Source organism: Strix uralensis, chromosome 9, assembly GCF_047716275.1.
Source record: "Strix uralensis isolate ZFMK-TIS-50842 chromosome 9, bStrUra1, whole genome shotgun sequence".
NCBI lineage: Eukaryota > Metazoa > Chordata > Aves > Strigiformes > Strigidae > Strix > Strix uralensis.
Window position 1 is genome coordinate 17620918 of NC_133980.1, and position 22790 is coordinate 17643707.

The following is a 22790-nucleotide window of genomic DNA, read 5'->3' on the forward strand; positions in this document are numbered from 1 at the left end:
ACATACTTTTGAATATTCAACAGAAATTGCATTCAGCTTTCAAACTATTCAAGTATGAAAGGAAAAGCAAATAGCCTTCTTGATGCCAAACACGGCAATGATTTTATTAAATTTAGATAATCTCTCTTTGGTCAAGACACAACTACTGGCATAGAACAAAAAACTGTCCATCATTTTGTGTCATACCATCCAGTGTTTCCTCCCTCATACACTCAACTGAACCAAATCACAATTAAAAAAAAAATTAAAATCTGTACTCGTTTCATTCAGCACTACATCCTGAGACAGGGAAGTGTGAAGTGCACATTTTTCAAGCCACATGTGCAAATGCAGAGCCACTTATAAGCATGCTAACAGGAGACAGTCATATAAGCTTTATAAAGAATAGTGATCACCAGTTTCCAACCTTTTGGGGTTTTTTGGAAACAGGATCCTGAATTTTCAAATACAGATTATCTACATATATCAAAAGCTTCACAGCACATGTCATTTGAATGTGATGCAAACAAAAAAAATATTACAGATTTTTACACTTTTAAATTTATTTTCTTAGATATAACAAATGGATATTGGTTCTTTACATGTATCTCATTAGATTTCCTTTTAGCAATTTTTAATTATTAAAATTCAAAAATTGTTATATGGAAAAGCTGCAGAATTCTGTATTACTTCTTAGTAATGAGGTGATTGTTTTCTACCATGAGTATTCAAAGTTCTGCCACAGATACAATGCACTAGATTAAAAAAAAATTTCAACTTAAAAACATAGTAATAAGTGTTCTGTTTTATATCAGCTAGCATTAAATCTACATTTGCCTCAAATATTACACAAAAAGCCAAACAGCTATCTACAGCTCAATTTTCCTGTTTGCTTTTTATAATCCCAGAAACACTGTAAAGAGTACATAGTCTCAGTAATTCTATAGCCATTTTATTTAAAGCAGTGTTCTGAAAGTCTAAATAGCAAGACTGTTCTTTTTATATGAACTGTATTTGAAAACATCAGTAAGAAAATAATTCACAATTAGCTGTCAAGCCTCTGAGCTATTACACCCTTCGTTTATTTTGAGGCAAGTTCAATGTGACCACTTCTGGCTTCCTGCAGAACCATGCCATTGGCTTTCATCTAATTTTTATTTCATCGAGCTCAATAAAGTTGAATATGAGCAGCTTAGGCTTGAACAAGAACATCTGTTATGGAAAGACCTCAGATGTAGGAAAAAAGATTCAGTACATCCCGTATCTGAAATGGCGTTACATGCATTTCGGTGTATAAAACACGACTACTTCATAGTGAATTTCTCAGGAAAAACTTGATTGTGTATACTGTAGCTTTTCTGTTTAGTATTTACTAAGAAGAGATGTTAAAAACCGGTACTGAAAATTTTCAAAGGATACTAATTAAATGTATTATTCCACTGAAGTCAGATGAAATTTCTGCATGATGCGATATACTGTGTCACAGTCTTTGCAGTTGCCATTAGCATCTTTGAAAGTCATCAGGAAAAAAAATCAGAAGTATTTTCAAATACAGTTCAATTAACATGAGCTTTTCTTATCATGCAAGCTTTCAAAATGCTACAGTAAATAAAATGGAAACATTTTTCTCTGAAAGCTAATTACTTTGTAAGCACTGTACAGTTTTACAAGTACTTGTTCTACTACTCACTATGTTTCTCAAATCAAGACTCCTCCGGGTCACCGTAATTATTCATGCCTCTACCCAACAAAAATTGTACAGCCCTAAAATTTCATCCAAAATACTAGTGCATTTGAGCATCTATTGACAAATATGTTAATATACTACTATAACTAGCTTCGCAAATCTTTCTTCCCCCCCCACACACGCGAAAAAAAGAAAAAAGGGACTTTGTGACAATTAAAACAGTGTAGTAAAAAAAGATGATAGTTTTAAGTGCATTATTTTAAAATGTCATTTAGCTTAAGTTGGCCAACAAAAAAAAGTTTTTCAGTTATAATAAAACCACATTTATTGGAGCCGATCGTACCAATGTCTGGTCAAAAACTGTATACTTTCCCAATCCATCCCATGATGTTTTCCTGGTCCCCCGCTGCCGCAGACAGTTCAGCTGGTGTTGCTCACCAAGGCCAATGTCAAAGAGAATTTGGTAATCTTTTGTGCTTATTTACTTTTACAACAGTGTTGTGTTCCTATGTTTGGGAAAAGGTTTTAGCTTAACTGAGCAAGAGTATACCTAGACTAGTGTGAAGGTAGGAGCACTGAAGGGGACCAAAATGTTACAATACCCTTGCAATACAGAACTACCTTTTTCAGTGACCAAAATTCTTAACTGTTGCACCTTAAAAAAAATAGCAGAAATCAACAGTGATTTTTAACTGAATTGGTTACAAACTAAGTAAAAAAAAAAAAAAATTAAAAAGAAAAGTAACCCCCACAGCACTACACTGGAGACAGCTGCATCCTAGTCATGAAGTACTCAGAGGTTTATATCAGGACTTACACAACGTCTCTAAGACAAGCTATTTTAACCTAGTCTTCACTCAAAAAATTACCCTGCAACTATTTCTAGTGCTCAAAATAAATGCAAAAGATAATTACTTAAATCTACCCTCACTAAAAAAAAAAAAAAAAAAAGAGTTAAGCTAGGATAATACGACTGTAAAACACACACATTTCTCTCAAGTGTCATGAAAGAACCATTGCTCAGTCAAGCCATTACCTTTTCCTCAACATCACCATTTTTCTTTAAAATTCCGAAGGGGAAATTTTCTATATTTAGATCAGTAATAATAAAGAAAAACATGTACCTTTCTGTTGGGATAACCACTTTGACTATGGCTTGCGACAGAGTCTGTATATGAAGTCACATCAGATAATAAACATAGAATATGTGAGTATTGTTAACAAGTAACAAGCAAAAATATACATATGCAATGAAAATACTACACATCTATCACAAGTTTTGCAGGCAATCACTGCTGTGAAGTTATAACTAAGCAATTACACAAAATGCAAATGGTCGTGTCAGTGAACCATAAAGGTTCACTAATTGCAAAGTATCAGAACATTCCTGTCAGAATGTACATTGATGCACTGAACAGGTACTACGCTGAACATAATTAAGAAAGGAGTTCTTAAGTTTATGAAAAGATTCTAAACTACGTGACTTGGATCATGTTGGTATTACTTTATTCCCAAGTCTTACAAAAAACAGCCCTAACATTTAAGTGTCATTCAAAGAATCAACAAATTCTTACAAATGTAAACCAAGTTGGTTTGTGATTACAAGATACTTACCCTTTAATCGGCTAATATTCCAGAAAAAAAAGTTTGAAAACTGACTCCGTAAGTAGCATAAAATACTTACTCAATGTCCAGATTAATTACCTTCTACACAAAATACATCAACTCCTCTACTGTAAAAATAATGCTACCCAAATTAAAATGTAGTATTTTCTCTAAAGAAAACAATTTAGATACTGCAATTTGGCAGCCAACAAAAGGGGGGGGACGTAGGAGAAAAAAATCCAGGGAGCCTGGAGGGGGAAAATGATAGCCAGATTTAAAGCAGCACTAAAATAAATCAAGACCAAATATACTGTACCCTAACACAGACATGAAACAAAGCTTCAGGAATTAAGTAGGTTCCCTTGCTCTACAGCAGGGAGCCACTGAGTTTGTACACTAAGGGCCACCAAAGTCAGCCTGAGCAATGCAAATCTATGAAGCCATTGAAATACTGTCACAGATGTAGTATTTAACAATGAGATATGGCCCAGGGTACTGTAAGTTACCTTCTCAAAATCTTCCTTGTTTTTTGGTGGTGGTAACATTGGAGCATTAGGATTCTTCAATCTCTCCCTAGGCTGGGCATTAAAAGGCAGTCCTGACGGAGGAGGCGGGAGGGTATGCTCCATCATAGAAGGCGGAATGTATATTGGATGTGGTGGTATAGGTACAGCTTTGCCCCAACCCAGCTTCATTTCAAACGACATAATCATCTTGCCTGAAAAAGTGAAAGTAAACAAAACAAAACCAAACCACCATTGTTATAAATTGGTTCTGTGTCACTCGAGATTTCTCTAAGTGCAGTTTTTAGGTTTGCTTGCCATGGTTTATTTCTTGATTACATTATTGATTAGTGTATCACACCTATCATGCAAATGAAAGCCTATTACATTAAACATCTTATTAATCTTCCCCCATGTACATTTTCAGGAGACTACACTACACAATTACTTGACTTGTTGGGGGAAAAAAAATGTTAGGAAGTTGATATTCAGCACATCAGGATAAACAGAGTAATTCTTACACTATATTACTTCTGCACTCCAGTTCTTCAAAATGTCTTGTTCATAATAAATAAATTTCAAATTATGTTATTCAAAACCAAATGTAATAACCAATTAGAACTCACAGAACTTACATAGTGTAAGCCTACTTACTAATGGTCCCAAGTAAAGGATCATTTTGAGTAAGGTATATGTAAGGGCAACCTTTCATTTTTTATTCTTTTTTTCTAGGATGCTGATTTTTTATTTTCAGGCTCTTCCTGAACTATAAGGACATAGCTTTCTTCATCACATAAGATATATTCTTCCTTTTTTTTCAAATAAAAGATAGACAAGATAGCCCATATGCAAAATTACATGTCTGCTGTAGTACAATTACCTCTTCAATATCAGGAATTTAGCCATTATTCAAAAGAACATATTTATCACCAACTATTGATTATATCCTGTGCACTAGTTAAATTTATTCTCAAAAAAAATGCGTTGGTAAACAAATACAAGCAATAGATTCCTTCTTTAAATAGTCTGTTTACAGAGGAGAGATTAGCAAACATTACCTCCCGCTCACATCTTCAAAACAGTCAGAAATTTTACATCTTTACCCACATCAAAAGCCACCAGTATTCCCAGCCCTTGTGTATGCTATAGTTTGATGACATTCAGCTGCCAGTAAAATGGTGTAAACTAAAAATCACTGCCAATGTGGTATCTACTGGAGTTACAGCATACCTACCACCAGTCTGATAAAACAACTTGAAGATATACTTACAGTTACTCCTCAATATTCCTACAAAGATAATTACAATGCCAAACAGAGAAATCTGTTTACCATTTAAATTCTTTAATGCTCTTTCAGCATCTCTCCTGTTCATAAAGGCAACAAAGCCACAATTTCTTTCTCTTGCTCTTTCTTCATCAGTTCTTGGCCACATAATTTTAACACTTGCTAATGGTCCAAAGCGTCCAAATTCTTGACATAACATCTCTTCATTCATCTACATGGAAACAGGTAAAAATTAGTATCTTGCTACTGTATTTCTAAGATACTCATTCATACTATTGTCCAGATGTTGAGAATTTTCTGAGTTTCTTGAAAAACAACACTTCATTGATACCTCCCCAACATGATCCATTGTAAAAATAAGAATTTAAAAAAATTGTGTTTTAAACTGAGCACACTCAAATCTTTGAGATATGATCTACCCTGCATAGAGATATCCATGGAAAAAATAATTGTAGCTGAGCATCTTTGCATCTAGTAACTGATAGTCTAAATCTTAATTTTTGCAGCATCATGTACAGAGCATTTATTTAAATCAATACTGTCTCTACAGTCACCAACTGTACCCAGTATATGGGTTTAATCATATGCGTATGGTTTAAACTAAAAAGGGGGGAAAACTGCCCCTGGAAAAAAATTCAGCTGGACTCAAACATGCCAACACTGCACTTCACTCCTTGGCTCCAAACTTACTTGAGGATTAATGTTTCCAAGATACAAATTTGTTGTACTTGGATCTCCAACATCATGTGACCCTGGTGCATAATCATCCAGTACTACAACGATGGAGGAAAAAACAGGAGAAAAAAGAAGTCATAATCCTTGCCGTGCATTTAAGTGACAACATTATATTGAATGAGAAAAGAATTTATATTACCACCAGATGATCTGTTTCTTCTTGAAGGAGCATCCACTGAATAAATAGAAGAAAAACAGATATAATTTAGTCTACAAATTTTGTAGGCAAAACAAACAAAAAATAACATCTACTTACTTGAACGACGCTGGCCATCTGAATCTGACTGGGGTGGTTCAAAACGACTCAATCTACCTTTTGTTTTATGTCTTTCATCACGCTCCTCTTGTATTCTACAAAACAAGTTTAACATAAGTAACAATACCATTTTGAGGTTTTTATTCTAAAATTTTCCATTAACTTTAGAATTATGAGAATTTTTAATACTAAACAACGGGCTTGTTAAAAATTTCCAATTGCCAGTATGTTTGAAGTTCTGTTTAATCAACTGGAATATATCTATCAGAATTATTTCAGCTGCATGCTTCCTCATTCATACTGTCAGGGTGTTTTAATCTCAAACAAAATTGACTTGGTTTGAGAAGCAGTTCACAAGATCAGAAATAAGAACTGTGTTCTGAAAAAGTGACCTGAATTTCACATTCAACTGCCACAGATCCATTGACCATTCAGATGGCTTTTCAAGATGCACACAACCCCTTAGTGTCTATTTCTCTTCCTACCTTTTCTAAGCCTTATTCATGCAGGCTGTCACCTTGTAGGGTGGCATACACCCCCATATGACTATTTTCAAAACATACAGAATTCATTTCAGTTTACACCTCTAAGGATAGTACTCACACAAGTAACTACTTGCGTCTTTGTAGTTTGGCCCTAAATCCTGGTATGAAGATATTGTGTACCAGGAATACAAGGCTGTCAATTCAATTCACTTACATCAACTAATGATCAGACAGCAGTGAAGCTCAGACACTACTCACAAGATCCATTTACAGATTTATAATGCAGTACCTATTGTTTTCTAATGCATACAGACTCGTTTTCCATCTCTAACATCAGAGCAAATACACAGCACTCAATACATGCTGCTCTTTCAGTTGTATTACACATTCAGAAGCAAAAGAATCTGCTTTTTGAAGCTTTATGCAGCTTGTTTTTACAATTATGTAAGCTGAAGTACATCTCTAAACTTGAATTACAAGTCTTATTTCTGCATTAACACAAAAAGCTCAAACTCATACAATTCCTCTGGATATAATTTTAGACACACTGACAAAACTTCTTATTCTTCCTGAATCTGGTACAAATTTCAATTTGCTAACAATCTCTTTGCTACATCCCCATAAAGAGAAAAGTCAACACCCAGCACCTGAATATCCTCATCCATTACAGTACCTACTTGTCTTGCTGTTATCTTCTCTAACTTTAACAATGCATGAGACCATGTTAACAAGTGTTCTCATTTACCGGCGCTCACTTGCTAATTTATAAAGGAATTGCATCCCAAGTTCCACTTGCAAGTAACATACTGACAGCAGCTGTCAAAGAAACAAAGCTAGGTTTCCATTTTTTATCCTGGTAGATGGCTGGTTGATTCAATTATCAAAGCTTCCAGTCACACCTAACTGATCCAAAAATCATCTTCAGTAGCTTTGGAAACATAGCCAGTCATTCACTTACTGGGATCTCTGAAATACTTTATGCATTTATATGTAACTTTTTTGGTTAATTGCTCTGGGTATTCTTCTGCTTAGGAAGGCAGTACCAAATCATTTCAAAGGTCACAATCAAACATCTGTGACACGCAAAGATATCCATTAATTTCAACAAAGATTTAAAGCAGCATACTCCGCTTTTCTGGTTTGTTTTTTGATCATTTTATAGCCTCTGGTCAATGCTAGATTTCAAAACAGGAGTCCTTTTCAGCAATAGGGTAAACACTTCCTACCGTCAATCAGCATAAGAAAGGGCAGAAGTACCAGGGAACACCAGAGGAGTAATTAGATGGCAACTGATTATCCAGACAAATCACAGACACCTAGAGCATCTACTAGTATGGGTTACTACTCATTGCCGTTGTTAATTAAATTATACCACTCCACAAGCATTTGGGGAAAAAAACAAAACAAAAACCTACTGTGGAAAACAGCTTAGCAAGAATGATTCTAAATATTGCCTGTAAAAATAAAGTAAAAACCTTACATCTTTTTTATTTACAGTAAAAACTAGTCAAACTTACTGTTTTAATTCTTCTTTAAAAAGTTCCAAATTACTCTTTTTCTTTTCCTTCTCTCCTTTCTTCAAAGGCTAAAATTAAAGATATATCAGCCAACATTTCAGCAGATACAATGAAACAAAAGCAAAAATTATACGTATACAACAAAATTTTAGATAGTTTCCATGCATATTTCACCCACAGCTTTCAAACCAAGTAAACTACATGAGAAAGAAAAACAAAACAAAGACTTGAAAACATTAAGACTGAGTGCTATCAAACACAAAGCTAGAAAATATAAATAGCTTAAACTAAACTTTGTTACTTATTACAATGAAGCATGTGTGATCAAACACTCTCTCTACAACATATAAATTTAAAATATCTACGATGTATTTCGTCAGTTTGTTCCACTTAGAAACTCAGAAGCTGACTACACCCCTAGCAAACTGTCATGCTCTAATTAAATTGATGTATGTGTGTACATATATATGTAAATTATTTTACATATATATATTCGATTATTTTATCCACACACAAACATTCTATGTGAAAATAATTTCCTTCTCTTGCTTCCTTTCAGATATAAATACAGGTCTGAAGAAACAGTTACTCTAAATAGTTCAAGATCCTCAGAAAAAATGCTCTTGAATGACAAAGAACACGGATATTGTAATACTTTTTTTTAAATGTAATATTTGTACCTTAACTAACTCACGTGAACTCTTATCTCCAACAACATTGCTTTTATATAACCAAATTTAAATGAAAACGTTTCCAATAGGCAGACATACAAAATATTTATTGTGTTACACACTACAGCTTTGGAAAAACTGGACTTCCTACTCACCCCAGGCAAAGTTGTTTGTTTGTTTTTGTTTTTGGGGAGGGTCTGCCAAATAAATAAAATCATTTTTACCTCATTATCTTCAATCACCATTGGACAGGGCAAGTGAGTAAACTGATTGCATTACTTGATAAGTATTTATGACAAATTTGAAAAGCAGTAATATTCTTACAGTACAGACACTTGCATATGACAGAACAGAGCTCGGCATAATAAAAAATGCTACAATTCATTTCTTTAACTGTAGAGCTTTACATACAACGAAAATCAAACTGCCATCCAGTATTACCCCACTAGTCTAAATTTGAGTTCTGTTTAAAGTGGGAGGGAGGCTAGGATGGGATTACCCACAATTATCACATCACATTACATCTCATTTCCCATCCTAACAGGCAGTATCATATGTTTCACTTAAGCTTAAAAATTGTAGTAAGCTCTGTTAAGACTTTTTAAAGACATCCAAGACATTAATTACACATTACACATATACAGCAGTAACAGTAATCATACATAACTATCACTTGACTTGAAGACTAAGTTTGTTCATAATATTTCCAGTACTTTTTATGATGAAATCTCAGTTTAACAAAAAAAGTATCAAGCCATGCAGAAGTCAAAATAAATTAAAGTAAAACAAGGTGTTCAGCTTCAAAAATGTGCAAGTTCTACAACTTCTTTGGTACAACTCAAAGAGCTAAAGGGACTTCTCAAACATCACCACAAAGAAAAAAATTTCAAAAAACCTCACCAAGAAAAACTTGGATCAATGCAAAGGTCAATTCTTTTTTTTAAGTTATAAAAACCTAAAAACAGATGGCAGCAAGAAGAATTGCTTCTAAAACTTCACAAATTCTCAGGATTGGAGATACTGTTACTTTGCAACAGTCATAATTCTGTATTCATGAGAAGTCTGTCTCAATTAGCAGGAATACAGTAAAAACATACAGCAGCCAAATTAAAGTGCAGTACTAGGTATATCATCGTGGATACAGGGCTACTGGACTTCTGAATTTCATCACCTTGCTACTTGCTATGGGATTAAGCAAATCAAAATTTTCACCTTCTTTTAATATGTGACAAAGGCAGACAAAACTATTCTGCAAGATCACACAGACTTTCTTCTAAGCACTCCTAAACTCTAAGTATGGGGTTAATATTCAAAAAAGAAACTTACAGGCTTTTTGGTTTCTATCATTAAGAGGGATGGAGGCTTCTCATTAGATGGTTGGCTTGGTTGATTTTTTTGATCTGAAAATCGTGATGAAGGCTTATAGATTTTACCCCGTTTTTCATCTGTTTCATGCTCCTCTGAAATTAAAGGCAAATTTAAAACAAATTGTATTAACTAATGCTGCACAATACTGTTCATTAGAAAGAACGCTGCTGTTCTTTAGTCTTGTTCATTCAATATACTATTTCATTTTTTTAAAAGTGATGACAAACTTTCTGTAATTTAACATCTTTTAATATGAAGAAAAAGAACAAGATTAAGTACTTTAAAACAAAGCATTTTTTTCCTCTGTGAAGTTTAAGACAAATCATGCCACTACCTACCTAGTGAGTCAAAGCATAAAGTAGATTTTAGCATCAAGTTTCCTTTGCTGCTTCTAATGTAACATATTAAATTTTAAAATACAATTCAAAACAATCTTCATCTTTACTCAAAACCAAATGATCTACCATCCCCAAAAAAAGATTAGTTATACCTTTAGATGCATTAACGATTCCTCCTCTTACAAATGTTTTCACTTTATTACCATCACTTCCTTCAAAGGCAGCAAGGAATTCTTCATAAATTTCTGCAGCAGCCTTCTCATCCTCCTACATAGCAAATGTTAATCTATTTACTATCATCACAGAGCAACCTTCACTAGACAGCTATTCTTAAATTAGCTATGTGGCATTCCTTTTTATTTTCTAGAGTTCATGCTACAAACCGCATCAAATGAGTTTCAATTTTAGACAGAATTCAAGTTTCTGAGAAATGTGGGAAGAACACAGCAAATAATATGTAAAGCAAATAAGCCCTGTATGCTCAAATATGACTGTTCATTTACAAGAGTTTACATGGCAATTTAACATTCAGAAGATGCCAAATAGAAAAGATCATTTGAAAGATCAGCATTATGACAGTACGTATTCCATCTTACCCATTGCGATCAACCCATGTGACTGAAGGCAATTAACAGGATCACCTTTATGTATTTCCCAGAAGTTAAATCATTGACTTGATAAAGCTGAGTGAGACACTAAATTTAGCACTACAATGTTTCTTTAGGCTATTTCCAACAACCTAGCAGGAGATATCCCACTGAAATATATGCATAAAGTTCAAAGACCAAAATTTTCAAAACTTCTACCTTACTGACTATAAGCTACATACTTTCTAAAATATGGATGCTCCTGCATACCCTAAAATTCAGTATCAAATTTTCATTTTTTTTATTAACTGCAAAAGAAGTCATTAGACAAAAATATGTTTTACAGAGTAACGAGGATGCGTACTGAAACAATTTCAGAGACAACAGTTACTCTTTCTAATTACTGAAATCCAGTGATAGAGAGCAAACGAAGAACAGAAAATAACCTAAGGTAACGGCTGTCTTCATTTTGAGCAACACAACAATCAATGGACTGTTGTAATTCAGTATTTCAGGAAGCCAAGAATGCCATGTTCTTGCCATGGATGCCAAGAACAAATTAAACACGTAAAATGCAATTCAATTTCATTCTTAGAAAGCTACAATTATTAAAATAAAAAAATTTGGTGGTAAAGCTGGTTGTAATCTAAAAGCAGACTTATTTCAGCTCTGCACACAAAATATAATTTTCACAGTATACCATTACCTTCTTCTTTAATTCTTCTTGCTCCTTCTTGCTCAGAGTCCTCTTGGCAGCACTCATTTTGCCAATACTGAATGCTTTAAGTTTGCTTTCCATTAGAGGCTGCAAAAGGAATAAGAGAACAAACATGAAACCATTTACAAAACAATTAAAATAATGTCAGTGTTTACCTTGGTCTAGATCATAAACTTCCTACCTGAAGTGACTTAACCTAAACAAAACAAATAGGCCTCCTGTACTTCTACCTGAACTTACCATTACCTCATACAACCGAACAATTTCAATCTATATTTTTTAAAAAATAAATCATCCTTGGTTTGGTGAGAAAGCTTTTAATATACCATTCAAACACAGCTGAAATCTGAAGGGTACTTGCTGTAAGAGCCTGGAAATCTTATCACTATGCAACACACAGTTTCTAAACCTTTGGAAATACACGCTTTGCACTACAGTTCCTTTTTGACCATTGTAATTTCCAGGAAAAAAATAAGTTCTAAAAGCTTTTCTGATGATTTTGGCCAGAAGAATGTTTGAACAAGGTTGAACAGGTGTAACTGAAGAATGGATGCTAAATTTCAGTTGTACTTCAAGGTTAAGTGTAGTATTTTTGCTTGAAGAAAATGCATTCTTGAGGTTTTCAGCTACTAGTTAAATATAACAAACGGCCTCGCATTTAGCTCCTAAATTCTTTCTATTTTAGGTAGCTTCATTCCTCCCTTCTTGAAACCCTGATGAAGGAAGGACTCTACATAACAGTCATTTCTGGAGAGTATGGACTTAGAATTCTCAGATTCTATTTAGGTAGTTAACAGTAAAGTGTTGAGAGAAGAAAGACAACAGGATGAAGACCACATTCAAAAGACATGGGCAATGGGAATTAAAGGAGAGAAACTTCTCGGAAATTCCTAGCTTAACAGTAATTCATGAAGAATAAGCACAAGAACAAGCAAAAAGCCCCAGAAAACCAAAATATAATCTATTAGCCTTTATCTTCAAAATAGTTTTGATGCTCTGATGCTTAAACTGCAGTAATGCTTAAAACTATCACTTTTGCAATGACAATTCTTTAAAAAAAAAAAAAAGCTCAATTTAATGAAACTTCAAAACAACACTTGACTGTCGCATTATCAAAAAATTTCAGACACCAACTGCAAAAAGTTTCCTCTAGGAATAATCTTCTTTGTCAAAGAGTTTTATTTCTAGTATCAGCTTCCTATTCAGAATTTTTTACACACGAAAAAGCACTGTGTTTGAAATACCTTCAGTTTATAATCCTTGTTTAGTATCACAAACACCTCTTAGATCTGTGCCAAGAGTATGACCAAAATAGCTCATATTTCTTTGAAAAATGCTTCCCTACTTCACCATTAAAAGGAAAACTATCAGTTGCAAATTAATGCAGCACTGTCTGTGAAGTTATCTGGTTTATGACACTAAGTCTGTCAACTTGAGCTGCTGTGACAGGTTTATCAAGAGCTTTTAATGCATCTGTGTGTTTTTATACTTAATAAAATCCAGTTTTCCTGTTGTCTGAAAGATAGCTTGTATTTCAGTATGACAAACAACACACAACCTTGGCAAAACGTGGGCATATTGCTATGGCACAGCAATGAAGACAAAACAAATACCACACTCCTACCCAAGGCTTATCCTGTCATCAGGAAATAATCTCTCACAGTAATGTTACAGGATACCTGCAGATCAGCCACATGAATATATGTTCTAGTGACATAAGGGAAGGAGCTGTAAGATAAGAGTTCTGGCACTAAGATCTCCACAGTTTAAAAAGGATCTCAGAAAAAAAAAAAAAAAAAAAAACACCCCACAATACTGTCAAAGTGGCTGGAACAATATAAAGTTAATAGAATTGAACTAATTTATGCCTGCTAGTTACATTCCAGTAGGCAATTATAGATTATTAACCATATGCAGCTTCACAGAATTCCTAATAACAGAGCTATACAAAACTTGATGAACTTCCTCCTTCAAAAAATGGAAAAGAACACAGTGAAAAGGGTAAACTAAATGGTGGGAGCAAAGAGAAAGCTTCTAGCTGAGTAATCAAATCACTGTATGAAAGCGAATTCCATTAAACGTAACGCTGCATTGACTATAAGAAAGCACAAAGTACTGCAGTCCCAGTTCCGTTGACAACACAAAATAATCAAAAGAGATTCAAGAGTAATTTTCCAAATTGCAGCAAGTAAAGCAAATCAATAAAAGGACCTACTTCTTTATGAAAAGTTTATGCAATCACAACTTGAATAATGTTATCTTACAAGCAATTTAACAGCTGGTAATTGACTTTTTCATATACAAAATCAAATTGAAATCTTGAAGAAAATCCAAACCACAGAATGAATTGTCCGATATTAATGCTGTTTGGCTCTTGCTGCCTGTTTTTATTTTAGCTCAGAAAAAGGTAAGCCTTCAAGAAACGTAGCAACCACATGACCAGGCAAAGGTCTCTTCAGTGGCAGGGGTGGGTGGGGAAGACTAGGTAATTATTCTTACCTTTTTCTATGAGAAATAAAAGATGAAATTAGGGCCACACTATCTCATTTTTGAGAAGCCAACTGTATACAAAAAGACACTTTAATATACAGGGACTCTTATGATTAATCACCTCATATTTTGAGCTATTCCTCAGTATAAGAGATAAACATATAGAGAGTCCTTACAGCTTCTTCCTGTTCAAGTACCTATTATGAATGCAATGTAACACATCAGAGCTTCCTACACTAGGGATTGTTTGAAAGTTTCAAGGAATATTTTTAAACATGGAAATCAATGGTTCATTTACAAACACCTACAGATTAGATATCCAATGCACAAGAGTCTGCCTGCAGCAAGTAGTTTCCTTTATTTTGAGTTTGTGGGTTTTGTTGGATATTTTTGTTTTGGTCGTCGTTTTGGTTTGATTTGGGTTTTTTTAATGTTTTGGACTTACATGTGTATCAGCAGATCCAGTGGTGTGTACTGCATCTGGCACTCTGACCTGAAGAGAGAATGAAGAGGTGGTGAGGCACAGAAAAAGAAACAGACAAACAGCCTCTATCCTTTTAATTCAGTTCTTCAAATGTGATTTTCATTTCAAGTTGAATGTCCAAACACACAAGAACAAAGATACATGTAATGTATTTTAATGATATATCTGAACAGGGTCACAGTATGAACAATGTCAATATAAGGCAAGAGATTAAAGATAAACGGTTCTTGCTACCACTAAAAACATCTAAATTTCTACAGCTGGATTTTATAAACATGCAACTGACACCACTGCAAGGGGAAAAAAAAAAAAAGTTTGTTACACTGAGTCTGCAAGAGTTGTCATTAAAGGCTGTTAAAGGTTACATTTGATTATATTTGTCTTACTATAAAATCATTTCCAAAACTGCCCTTAGTGTGTTCTGCATAGATGGAAGCCGGCCACCTCTAGAACACTACTTTAAGCCCAATTTGTGCTTATGTACTAATTAACGTTATGACTTTAAACTGTAACTGAACTTTAACATGTAAAACAGCATATATACAAAATTTGTATAGGCTTTTTTTAAAAATCAGATTTTTTAATGTGTTTAAGTGATGGAGAACACTCCAACAATAGGACTGAACACATTTTTAAATTATGTAATGCCCAAATCCCAGAAAACCTCACTGACATAGTAGCTATTAAGACATAACTGCCTGATACACAATTTGTATCTGAATTGAAATTAAGTCAAAATAAAACATTTCCATTAGCTGAAATCTGTTTATTAGTTACAGAACATTAGCACTTCTCCTTATTACCAGGAATTTATAGTTCTACCAAAAATAGTAATATGTGGTGCTTATCTCCAGTCTTCCAAAAAGGACAAGTACCACATGCTACTCCAGAAGATAACTTACTAGACCACGTTTTCATTTCACATCACACTTTTTCATCAGCTATGATACAGACATTTATCTCTGGACAACTACATTGTTATGTTTTACAGTCAAATCAACTTTAAAAAAATGCTAGACAGCACTTCAAGAACCAGAATAAGTCCACAAAGGTAAAGAGACACACAAAGATACAACCATCAAAAGGGAGAAGCAAAAGGCTCCTAGGATTATGTTAGAGGGTTTTTTTTAAGAAAGAGAAAGGGGAAAAAAACCAAACAAAAAACCCCAATTATGTCTTATTCTCAAAGACCTCCCAAATCCACTTACCTGCAACACTATACATTACTCACAAGGCACATCTTTGCACAGAAGTTAATAAAAAGTTTAGTTCATGTGTACCAGTAGCCGTTCATTAACACACATGTGGAAGCAAGTATCACAAGCATCTTTTACTAATAACACTTCCTGCAAACTTTTCCTCTGTATTTGGTGCCGGATTTTTTTTTTTTTGAGATTCACAACTGCCTGTGGCACTCAGATCAGTAATCTGTTATCCACAGTTCTACGTACTGCAAAAATGTAGCTTAAGGAAACCTGTCCTCCCCCAGAGGGTTTATGAATGTATAGCACAACATCACACTGATAAGAGAAAAACACTATGCAAAAGAATTTCCGAGCTTGAAAACAGCATTCTTCCTGCTGCCAGCTGCCACCCTGCGGCAACCAACACATCACTTACAGTTCCACCCTTAAAAAACAAGAATTTTCAGGCCTGCAGTTAAAAAGATAAATCTCAAAGGTGGACTGATACAATGCCATTTGCCTTAGTGTACTGAGAGATTTGAGACTTAGCACTGCTTGGGGGAAGGAGGGTGTTTGGCAACAGCAGAGTGAAATGACTATTTCTCAAATCTCCATATCTGTTTCATTTACAGAAGTTTTGGGAAGTGACACCTTCCAACAGGGACGGGTGCTGAAGCTGCTTACAGGGAGGACATCAATCACAGTAACAAACAGTACCAACGCTCAGTACGATAACAAGACACAATATCCTGAGGAAGAACATTTAAAAAAAGTAACAGAAACTAAATCTGTTTCTCCAGCAACAGAGCAGATGATACTGCTCAGAAAGGCTTTCAGTGCATGGTAGCATGCAGAGATTCTGCAGGCTAACAGAAGGAAAGCAGGCCAACAAACAAAAAAAGTCTGGAAGTCGCTGCGCTAGAAGGACAGCAATGTTGCCCAACCCACCAACAAGGACCACAGCACTGTGGAGCAAGTCACCCCAAATGTTAGCCAAGGAACAGAATTTCTACTAAGGTGCACTCTTGAAACGTCTAAGAGCAGTTTTAGCTTTTAAACCAACTTTATCCCACAGCAACTAGCAGCTTTGCAGAGCCACATTATTCTCCTCCTTAAATAGTTCTTATTTTTAAGGTCTTCTCTTCCCATCTATAAATTTAGGTCATACCTTTGGTACTGCTCCTGACCATCCACGCAACTGTACGCACAAAGCACAAGACAAAATGATTCTTCACAAAATTACTCACTGCTCTCTGACAGTTTCTAACTAGCAGTTATCAAATAAACATTCTTGCAGCACTGCACCTTGCATCCCTCTGCACCACCTCGATGAAAGGGGCAATTTTGTTTCCTAGGAGTTACACCAGCTGAGTTGACTCAGCAGAATCACAGTGTCTTTCTAATATTCAGAGAAGAGCATTTCAGAAGATGTTGGCCACCTGTATTGAAACCTGGAACAGGGCTATTTTTCCTCTTCTCATCACGTTAAGTAGCTCAACTGAACTGTTGAAAGAAACATACCCAAAGCTCTGTCCTGCACTTGATGATGTCTGAGATGTGAGGATAACTCCTTCATGTTCAAAACACTGACAGAAAAAATGCAATGAGTCCATCTTTCAGTGATTGCCAGCATAAACAGTCTATAAATGTCCTCTTACTCCCAATTCACTGCCTCTTCCACTCTGCACGAAGCCTTTTATTTTTTTTTTCTTTCCCTAAACCAGACTATTTTCCAGCTGGATCACTTTCTCAATCACTTTCACTACACAGGTCCCTCCAAGAACTGTGCCAGCATAACTGAAGTATCAATGCAGGCTGCTGAAATGGCATTCCAGTAAAATACGGCCCTCTCAAACCACAGTCTTGGAGGTCAGGTCGCTCAAAGCTCCATTACTGAGTCTAGCCAAGTTTACTCAACCTTCAAGAAAAAAAAGAAAATCCTCAAAGGACCATACACATGATATTTATGACAAATTCCTATCAGAAAGCCAAAGCAGAGAGCCCCCTCTCAGATTCCAATGTTTAAATTTTCTTCCAGCTTCATGGCAGCTTCCAAAGAAAACAGAGAAGAGACGACTGCTCTCCCAAATCTTCCTTCCTGTCAGCAGTACAAGTGCCCACAAATCCAGCTCTTCATAGTTTCCCCAAATTTAACCACCTCTGGGTAAAACTGGCACTATCATGTTATTTCACAAATAATTAAAATACACTGTATAACATAAGCAAACATGGTTTTTAATTAATACTGATGCTATTTAGTAAAACAACAAAGGGCAACAAAAGCTGCCAATAAAACCCCAAAGACAACCCCATGGCCTTCCAAGCGCTGAGTATTATTTTTACAACTGTAATGGCTACAACTTAAACATGAATAAAATTCCTGCCCTTGCAAAAACTAATAGCTTCAGGGTCAAGTGTTTATGAGAAACTCTGGTGTAAGACACTTTTGCCCCGTTTCAACATCTTCCATTGATTCTGCCCCCATGCCAGGCAGCTGGTCATGCTCAACTAGATCACCCTTCCTGATCTAACTGATCACTTAAGAAAGAGTTGGGGAGGCTCAGCCAAACCAGTTTCCAATTCATAGTAGGCTCCACCCACAAACACCCCCCCAGTCATGCTAAATCAACTGAAGAGGACAGTGTTTGGGAGGGAAAAAGTAGCTAAGGCTGGGACTGGTTTATGTCAGCACTGATACCAAGGAAAAGCAAATGGAACCACAGCTTAAATTAAGATGTTAAAATCCAGCAACGGCAGGGAGGTTTCCAGCCCAAGTTGTCTTTTTTATTCTTCCTTTCTCTATCAGACTTTTGAGAAAACAAATGCTTGCAAACATCTGAAAATTATTTTATAGATAATCTGTTTACATTTACTGGAATAGTGCATATTAATATTATTCACTATTTAAATAAACATCACTTGCAGACACACAAGTAAATGGAGAATCTTTTCTCCAAAGTACCTGCAAGGAATGTTATTCCATTAGAACCTTAAACTCAGATGAACAGGAGCTGCCAACTCTGTACTGCTACAGAGGAAATACGGACGACACCTCCTTTTACATTTCCATCAACAGAGGAACACACCTACACCTCTCCTGCTCCTGGTCACCAGTTGAACAACAATACAGGGAAAGTTTCACCATCCTGCAGAATGCTACATCTAACCAGAATTCACCACATGTACAGATTTTACACTGCTACTTTTCATACACTTTAACTTGCCAAGGAAAGCTGTCCATTCACAAGCAAGTAATCACTGTTCTTCAACATTTAATTAACACATAACTTACTCAAAAGCCTGAGAAACGCATTTAAGATTAAGGAATGTTAAAACATTTTTTAGAATGAAAAAGGGAAACCTACAGCTTGGTTCAAGTGGATAATCTCTTCTGTCACATGGTACCCAATCTGTACAGTATTATATGTAAGAGCAGCGAACATGCAATATAGTCACTATTCTCAGAAGATAAAATAAGAAAATGGCAGAGTCACTGAGCAGCTAATATTTCATTACATCAGGGTAACAACTGAACATAATCAGCATCTGCCATATCAGAATCATATCCTACACTGACTTCCTGTGCAGTCTTGGGCAATGTCTATTTTCTCTTCCTTAATTTTGTCCTTCTTTCCTATTTAGATTTCTGGAAATCTCAAGCACATATCTTGCTATGCTAATCTCAAAGTGACAAAGGAATAGATGATGCTTTTGCAACACATTTCACATCAGAGACTCTCAAACTTATTTAGAAGCTGACAGTATCGTAAAAAGCAGCTACTACCACAGCGACACAGGCAGTGAGTGCTCCTGGACCTGTACCATCTCCAGTGACGTTTTTCAAATGGCGAATCAAACAGATAATGCCTGACTGAAATAAACGTGATTTTACACTATAAAACAAAACTGGCTAGATGTTCAAAATCAGTACTTGGACACTAAGTCCAAAGAACAAACACCACCTGTTCTGAAGAGAAGGAACCCATATCTTACTTTAAGTGTTAAAGCCTTCAACCACTAGGCCACAACTCTTCACAGAACACAGAAAATGAAATGTCCCTGTGTCTTCCCAGGAGGTAGGTCAGAAGCCAGCAAAGGCACATCTTGGAAATGTCACTGAAACATATCCTATGGGGTCTACGAGACATATTTGGTTTGCAAGTACAATTATTCTTAATGACTTAAATACAATGCACCAAAAGAAATGGAGCCTAAAGCTTCAATTTTGATATGTAAGTAAATGAATCTTAAAATGAGTTTTAAAAAATTAAAATGTTTGATAATTACTTTATGAATTGAGAAAAATGGTTATTTGCTTACATTGTTAAACGATAAACATTTTCATACAGGCTCAACTAAAAATACACATTTTTATCCTTGTGTGAATAAGCTAACTGAAAAAAATAAGAATATTACTAATTTCAGTACCATTATGTCATACTTCTTTCTGCAGACATCTGAAAAGTATCTCTATGTATATACATATCACAAGCATTCATCAACTGACAAAAAAAAAAGACACCACATACACCCCCCCCCAAGGGAAGTTGAGATTGAAAAAAATAAATCCCAAGAGCTAGGCATGTTTTATTTTATTTCACTTTTCAACAACAATCTCATGGATTCAGGAATGTACTATCACTATTTTCTTTGGCACATAAAATAATATTGACAATACAAACCAAGATCTAGAAGGTAAAGATGGGAAAAAGACTACTGGAAACACAGCATATACACCCAGAGTAACGGGAAGTTGAGGGGTGGGGGGAACTTCACGAAGATGGCAAGATACAGGACCTCCTCAACAGGTCTCCATGTACATGTTTGACTTTACATTCTGTAGCAGTCCCACTGACCTCAATGGGATGGATGACTTAATATGAAGAGTTAAGTGTCTGCAGATACCTCTACAGAACTGAGATCCAGCACAGAAAACAACTCTTATAAATTAATTATTACTGTATACTAAAAAAAATATGTAACTAGTACAGAAATAATAAACAACAACAAAGTCTATGATGCAACTGTGAAAAGAAAGGGCTCATATCTGGGTTGGTTTTGTGTACCATGTTATCAGTGCAGTAATCAATAATTAAATTATTATTATCTGTCTAATTATACATGAAATCCCAAAATGTGTTATTCCCTGGAAGCCATTCTCATAAATTAAGACCTACTTTACTACTAAAATTTTCTGTCCAGCTCTTACTTGCAGTTCCAAGCCAAGGGCAAGATCCAAACAAATGTTTCCTGGCAATATTTGGAATACATCATAAAAAGGAAACAAAAATAAAACTCTCCTACTCTGATAACACCAACTGGGTAAACACGCAAAGGCTCTCAGTAACTACATTTCAGCTAGTTTCCTAGCAGCAAAATAAATTAATCCTGTTATAGCTGAATACAAAAATGGGTAAAAATTATTGATCTGTATAGCACTGGAAATTCCTGAGCCAAAATGTGGCTTCTCCCTTGACTGATTTACACACTCAAATGAAAAAAAAAATATATACACAAAAAACCCCAAACAAACAAAAAACCCACACCAAAATCTGGAAGCTTTATATACTTTTGGCCAAAAACCTGCGACAAAGCTGAGTGGAAGGGAGAGTCACTAATCGCTAATTCTCGAACCGTCAACTGCCAGAGTGTCCCCCAAAACGTATCTTACCCGCCGCTCTCCTGGCAGGAGGGGCTGCTTAGAGAGCAGGCAGCTCTGTGCTGTTATTACCCGCAGCCAGGCAGGCGCTGGTTTCAGCGCACAGCTCCGGGCGAGTTTGCCAGAACTCCCGCACTACCTGGACTTCTGGTCTGCAAATCCAACAACCAGTAATTACAGGAAGTAGAGCGGGTACTGTGAAAAGAGCAAGGAACGCCACGGCGATTTTGTGAAATTTTAAATTTCACCGCAAATCAGAAGACACTCGATCTCAAATTACCGTTCTCCTTCCCACTCGCAAATTGGAAATTAACCCCACGCGGGCTTCAGCCCACGGGAGGGTCAGGACTCACAGCACGAGCGGAGTTCAACCCGTCCGTGGGGAGGGGTAAGACTCCGGTATTAACTAACGCTCCGCACCCGAAACCGCGGATGGGCCGGCTGGCACAGGGCGCCCCGCGCCCGCGGTTACTGCGCGCTCCGCCGGGCCCCCGCGCCCCCGCCCCCCTTCGCCGGGGGCACGGGGACTGGAGGAGGCCGCTGACACCAGCCCGGGACAGAGACGTGCCCAGGGCTGTCCCGGGGAGTGGGGATGCCCCGCGAGAAGCCCGGGGCCCCCGGCCCCGCCGCGCCGCCCCCTTCCCGCCTCCCCACCCCCTCCCGGGGCCCGCAGTCACCCCGGGCAGAGAGCAGGGACGGAGCAGGCCGCGCCGCCCGCGCCTCGCCGCCCCGCCACTCCCGGGCCCCGCCACCGCGCCGGCAGGCGGCGGCCGTGCCATCCGGCGGCGGAGCGGGCCGACGGGCCGCGGGCGGCCCCGCGGAACGGCCTCACCTTCCCACTGGCTTTCTGCGAGCCGCTGGGCGCCTTGTCCGCCATCTTGCCTCTCCCCTCGCTCAGCCCTAGCGGTGAGGAAGCGAGCGCCGATCCCACCGAGCCCGCGAGCGGAGGGCGGGAAGCCGATGGCCGAGCCACCGATGGGGCGGCCTCTGCCCGGGCTGGGCGGGGCCTGTGGCCGGGCCGTGTCCTCGGCGGAGCGGCGGGAGCAGGCCGGCCGGAGCCCCGGCACCCCGCCTCGCCCGCAGCCCTCCGCCTCGGGCGGCGTCTGCGTCCCCCCAGGGCCTCTTGCTCTCACTTTAGCAGAGGAAAACCCGAATGAAGTCACTGGGCGACCCAAATCTGCCAAGCAACCGGCTGCGGTGCTGCCGGCAGTGACAGGCAGGCAGTGGCGGGAGCCCGCG

General features: G+C 37.2%; 1 protein-coding gene across 10 annotated transcripts in view; it reads right to left on the minus strand.

Moving 5' to 3' along the window:
* The window catches only part of U2SURP (U2 snRNP associated SURP domain containing), a 46010-nt gene extending 23523 nt beyond the window's left edge, over positions 1-22487 (minus strand). For 3 of the 10 annotated variants that reach the window (XM_074877567.1, XM_074877561.1, XM_074877562.1), the window contains exons 1-13: positions 22384-22486; positions 14670-14717; positions 11723-11821; positions 10582-10696; positions 10050-10183; positions 8879-8920; positions 8053-8120; positions 6051-6145; positions 5934-5969; positions 5750-5832; positions 5105-5270; positions 3778-3989; positions 2791-2834 (exon numbers count right to left, since the gene is read on the minus strand). In XM_074877567.1, the coding sequence (XP_074733668.1) occupies positions 2791-2834; positions 3778-3989; positions 5105-5270; positions 5750-5832; positions 5934-5969; positions 6051-6145; positions 8053-8120; positions 8879-8920; positions 10050-10183; positions 10582-10696; positions 11723-11821; positions 14670-14717; positions 22384-22428 (1187 nt within the window). In that variant the 5' untranslated portion in view covers positions 22429-22486. Of the gene's footprint in view, positions 1-2009; positions 2764-2790; positions 2835-3777; positions 3990-5104; positions 5271-5749; positions 5833-5933; positions 5970-6050; positions 6146-8052; positions 8121-8878; positions 8921-10049; positions 10184-10581; positions 10697-11722; positions 11822-14669; positions 14718-22383 lie in introns of those variants that run through there. The other 7 variants (XR_012629993.1, XR_012629994.1, XM_074877563.1 and 4 more) reach the window with 6 other exon arrangements.
* Between the last annotated feature and the right edge of the window lie 303 nt (positions 22488-22790).